Here is a 5,813-nt window from a genome sequence, read left to right as displayed (position 1 = left end):
TCCAGACAAAAAGCAGGGAAACTAAAACAACCCCCATCCACAAATTTTGGTTCAGGGGAAAACTGCTGCTAAAGCTGAAACAACAAGGACCATTACTCAAATCCTTCCTACCTTGTAGAGACCCTACCCCTGCTTCACTTGTGACATCAGTAGTCTTCAGGCACTCCCTAGTATACCTCAACTGAATAAGGCCTCTAACCTCTATGCAAATTTGAGTGCCTTTACTTAGTTTTTTAAATAGTTTTTAAATATACTTTTTAATAGTTTGGTGCCTTTATTTAGGATAGGTGTGGACAAACCCCCACCATTGCCTGATTTTGGGTCAAGGACAGCATGTATCAAAGAATCCTAATTATCCTGTATAGAAAGATAAGTCCTGCTCCTATTCTCTAATTTTTCTTTACAGCATGGACGTTACAGGATTTGATTCATTATTTAGGTCAACCTTTTGTCAGACTAAAGTCAATATTTTCCCTTCACTTTCAGAGGTCTTTGGATGAGCAGAGAATTTAGGTGATTTTCCTAAGGTACGGCAAGGCTCTCCTATTTCAGACTTCTTTTACTATCGAAAACTCCTAGTCAACCCAATCCCCTGGCCACATCTGTGCTAGGTATATGATATGGCACACGGTTTGTGATTCTGTTAATCTGCTCTCTAAGTGACATGATTTCAGAAAGTACAGCCTTGAACTGAAGGGGCCATTTGGTTGCTCGGGGCATGTCAAACTTATGCATTTCTGTGACACCTTAGAAGACAAGGGTAATAGAATAGTTGACACACCATGGATAGCTTCTGTTGGTACAAAGAAACCAAGAAATCTTTTGAACAGATCCTAGTCTTTCTGAGGCCTCCTTTCAACAACATCAACAATCTTTCCCCCCAAAGACCTTCTCCTTCCTGCCAACCTCTGTTTCCATCTCTTACAGCCCCACTCTTTCTCACCTCCCTTCTATCCGGATCCCTATCTTCTTCTTGGCCTTATCTCCAGCTGCCGCTTACCATTTGACCCAGAAAATCAACTCCTTCTGGATGTGCAAAAGCCCTAGAAATAGGAAAGAAATATTTTAAACGCTAACTCTGAAGTTTTCTGCCCTTGTATTGACTGGGTTAAAGCAATCCTGTTGACAAGAGTGTGATGAATCTGTCTCAAATCTCTGACACTAATAACAAATTTCTTTTAAGGAATACTCATGTTCGGCCTTAACTCTGACAGTACCACCTCTTTAGTTTACGGCCCATAAGCTTAATTATCAGATACTACTTAGAAACATCAAATAGACTGGCAGACCACACTCCTCCTCAAGTTAAAATGCGTAGTTCGTATTTTCAAGATAGCACGATAAACAAAGAGAAAACCACACTCACTCAAACTTATGGTACTACAGATGAAATGGCTTCAGGGAAACAAAAAGTCCTTCACAAATACAAAACAGGTCAATAAGGATGTAAGCACATATTAGAAAAGGCGTTGGGACAGAAAGAGGAAAAATATGGTGCAGGACACACAGTTATCATTTTTTTAGTGCGCAGAGTGCTCAAGTAGAAACAAAATGACTCTCTGTCCTTTTGTGCCTGGGATGACACATTCCAGTTTCAATAACTGCCTTTGGATCAGGAAGAAAAAACCCTGTTTAGTAAATAGTCATTCAACCTCATTTTTAGAGGATAGTGCTGCCAGGTACAAATGCAGCAACCAAAGTTTAACAAGGGCACAGTAAACAGGGTCTTGGTTCAGTCATGGGTGAAGATCCAGGACACTCTATCAGGTAAGCTACCAGGACAAGACACGCTGGCCAACAGAGCTCTATACAAGATGGACAAACTGCAATGTCATAGGTGGGAACCCTATAGTTTCTGTAGTTCTGCATTTTCCCTCTTCCCTTTGGCAGCTACCCTCATCCAGATTTGATATTTTCAGAAAGAGATTTGATCCGAGACCTGAGTCATTTAAGTGGAAGGAATGTAATCTTTATCACTTACCAGATCCTGTTCTAGTGCACTATTTCCGAAGTGGTTCTTCCTGTTTCCTTTTACCTAAATAATTGTTGTCCATACATATATCAGTCCCGCACTATATATAATTCATAGACAGTCTGTGCTCAGGCGCTTGCTGAGATTTTCAATGTGAGATCCTATGACTTCAATAACCCAAGGCATTAAGAACTGATATATCAGTGCTCATGACTCCTTGTTTCATGGTTTTACAATAAAGAGAACATGCCAAAGACATTATACTTGGAATACTCCAGATTTAGCAGAACCTAAAATGAGAATAAAGAGAATGATAGCAGCTGGCACGTATTCAGTGCCTACAACATTCCTGGCCTTCCTTAGGTGCTTCCTGTGATCATCACAAAACTTTGGAGAAGCACATTTCATATCTTAATGTAAAATATGGACCTTGAAACTCTGAAAGATTAAGACTTTGCCTATGGTCACATAGTCGGCAGGTGGTAGAACCACTGCTGAAATTCAAGTTGCCATGACACAAGAGACTTTTTAATCTTCCTACTGTATCACTGCCATATGTTACTTTTTATGCTTATTTGTTTAATGCTAACAATAAGATGGACAAATAAGAAAAATCTACTACATAACCAATGGGAAAAGGACCTTAAGAGTGTTAAAACACATGCATACTAGTGCAAACAGGATTTGCTACGGGGCATCTTGGAAACGTTAAAACCCAAATCTGAAATAAACACAGGTCCTCTTATTAGTGAATCTGAGAGTTTCTGCTATCACCTATAGGAGTATTAACAACATGACCAGACATGAAATGTTCAGTGAATTTAAACACACCAGTCCTTCTTTTGATTATGAAGTGATTTTATTTTCTCAGATAACAACTTCAGAATCGCTAAATGATTATGTAATTGTCAACTATTATCAAACATTTCTCTCAGTAAGAGCCAATGTGATTTTCTCCATTGTGTGGGCTCCCGTCAGTATTTACTCAGATTTCATTATCTTCAGATATATCTTCTTCCAATACTTTCTTTTCTACTAATTCTTTTGCTTTTGTAAGGCCACCAATGAGAAGTGCAGCCAGAAAAAGGCTGAAACGAATAATCATCAGAAATAGTGACTGGTTTATGTTAGCAACTATTTTGGCTCGAATACCAGGGTCTTTGTCAGGTGGAGGGCCACTATCTATACTACCACCTACCCCTTTCTGTCTACACGTTGGTGGACTCCAACCACGCAGACAGTGACAATTTTTCTGGTTGTTGCACACCCCTTTGAAATTGCATTTCTTCACGTCACAGTCAAAATGCATGTCTTGATGAAAAGTACAATTCTGATTAAGGCAATATCTTCCTGGGCCACACGATGCACCATCCACTACAAGCCCCATATCTGGCAACTCTATCCCATCGTGTGCATCATATCCAAAGCAATTTATTTCTGTAACATCTTGGACTAGTATATTATGAAATGTAGTGTGCTCACCTCCACCAGGAATTTGTTCGATGCCACTACAGTGCAGCAATCCACACAAAACATCGTCTTCTTCACATTGAAAAGGCTTAGCTCCTCCTCGTTGAATCCTAACCCCACAGTTTCCAAATCGGTCACCTATTACATTCAATGTTTTATAGCATGCTGGGGAAGCGTCTTTTACTTTGTAGCCAAAAAGGGCTTGACACTGCAAATCACGGTCACTGCAGTTTCCTCTCACACAAACGGCTAATGCTGAACACGGGGTTCCATCCTGGATGTAAAAGTCATCCGGGCATTCACTCTTCTTCCCATCACAGTACTCCGGTAGATCACAGATACCACGCTGGTCCCTGCAGATCACTCCAGGTCGACTATATTTACAGTTACTGCAGCAGCCTCCTAAATTACAAACACTGCCAAGGGTGAGGGCACAGTTGGTCCCGCAACACTTATCCATGGCACAATCTTTAAAGGAGCCGCAGTCACATTCCTCCTGCTGATTTTTGATCTTGTCTCCACAACGAGGAGCTACATAAGGAAAGTTACTGTATGGAGTGTTTCTTTCACTCAAACAAGGATCCCACATATTAAGCCAATTATGTATACTGTGGTAAGAACAATTGCTCATCACATCTAGAAGACCCGGCACAGGAGCCATGACACAGTTGCTTCTCCGAAAACAATGACAAGCACTTCCATCATGGCCCACACCAAAGTTATGACCTATTGCATGTGCTGTAATAGTTGCGGTCAAAAATACGTGATATCTTACTGCATACACAAATAATGCTCCCCAGTTAGGGTTGCACATTCCACCACTGCTGGCATAATATGAGGATCCTGCAATTTTATGCCCTGTAAGAAGAACTGAAGTATCATGTCGAATCTCAGAAAACCATGTCCAGTATTTCCACAAACCAAAATGTTCTACAGCTTTGGCAGCACTTGGATAGTTATAAATGTCTGTTGCATCCATTCCATCCCATATGCACAAAAGACGTATGAAGACGTTGAAACTAACTGGCCTATAAATGGTATGTAGTATGCTGTTTATAATCACTACATTCTCTATTATACGCGTATTATTCTGGTTCTGCACAAATAATGAATTAGATACAGTATAATGGAGTTTCAAGTTTTTCAAATGTTGCCTCCACAAATACATGGGGCCTGCTCTAGGAGTCTGAGAAAGTTTTGCCTCTTCAAAGGCTTGATTTTCATCCTCCCCTTCAATCTTACACCTTTCAACCTCTTCTGATCTTTCTTCTGACACAAGCAGAGAAATCACATGCTCAAATTTGGAAGAAGCCTCCAGTGGTTTGATTTCATAAGTGAGGTCATCCACCTGCAGCATGCCACGCAGACCTCCATAGCAGGTGTCCAGTGTGGCCATGGACCCAGGGACCCCTTCCAGGTAGCTGTAGTAGTAACAGTCTTGGGGGACAAAGGGGTAGTCCTCTACCATGGCTCCTTGGTCATTATTGGTAATAACGGGAAAATGTCTGGGCAGCAAGTTCTTCTTGAGCTTCATGTGCATCACGTGTCTTCGGCCCCGGAAACGCATGCTGTAGGAGAGCTGGTCTAGCCTTGCAACTCCACCCATCCTGTGGGGCACCTTCCTGGGGATCACAACTTCAGAAGAAGTGAAGCGCCATCCTGGAGGGGCATGGGAGCAACTGGCAAGGGACAGGAGTGCCCAGAGCACAGGCAGCCAGAGAGCACATGCCAGTGGGGGCTGGGCCCAGGAAGGCCCCATGAGTAAGGGAACCTTTGACCAAAGAAAATGCAGTCAAGTGGGAGACAGGCAAGAATATCCCTGAAACACCAAGTTTCTTATTAGGGCTGTCATGAGAGCAGAATGAGGCTGCAGGCTTGGCACGCTCTGACAGGTTGAGGCAAAGGGGTTTGGCTATTACATAACAATGGTGTGCTCATCAGGGGAGGCTGTACTTAGGGAGCTAGAGACTCTAGGGTAGGGGATCTAGGGAAAAGAAAAAAATGGGAGGAATTAAGAAAAATAGTGTAGATCTGGGTTAAAATATCCCATGTTCTCTAAGAAAAGTCATAAGTGGGGGATGAATAAGTGGGTTTGGTGAAATTTTAGGATAATTAATGCCTTTTTTTCCCTCAAACCTAAATGTGGTAAGGATTTAACATGTGATTAAAACAGGGACATGTAAACAAGAGTAAGGAAAGTAGAAGCTCCTCCTACCAGGAATTTTGAGGGGAGAATTAGAGTTTATAGAAGTTGAACAGAGTTGGGGTGTGATGGAATGTAAGAGTAGACAGATGTCATGAGTAGAAAAATTAGGGTGTGTAACAATAGTTTCTTATCAATATAAACTTATACCTACCCTATGATCCAGCG

General features: G+C 41.6%; 1 protein-coding gene across 1 annotated transcript; it reads right to left on the bottom strand.

Annotated features, from left to right (window-relative positions):
* Positions 1–2,957: 2,957 nt before the first annotated feature.
* On the bottom strand, positions 2,958–5,201 carry LOC134372771 (disintegrin and metalloproteinase domain-containing protein 20-like). The gene has a single exon (XM_063090143.1). It carries the CDS (start codon positions 5,199–5,201, stop codon positions 2,958–2,960), a length of 2,244 nt encoding a protein of 747 aa, XP_062946213.1.
* Positions 5,202–5,813: the final 612 nt, after the last annotated feature.

Source organism: Cynocephalus volans, chromosome 3 (assembly GCF_027409185.1).
Source record: "Cynocephalus volans isolate mCynVol1 chromosome 3, mCynVol1.pri, whole genome shotgun sequence".
Lineage (NCBI taxonomy): Eukaryota > Metazoa > Chordata > Mammalia > Dermoptera > Cynocephalidae > Cynocephalus > Cynocephalus volans.
This window is presented reverse-complemented; position numbering and strand designations above follow the sequence as displayed.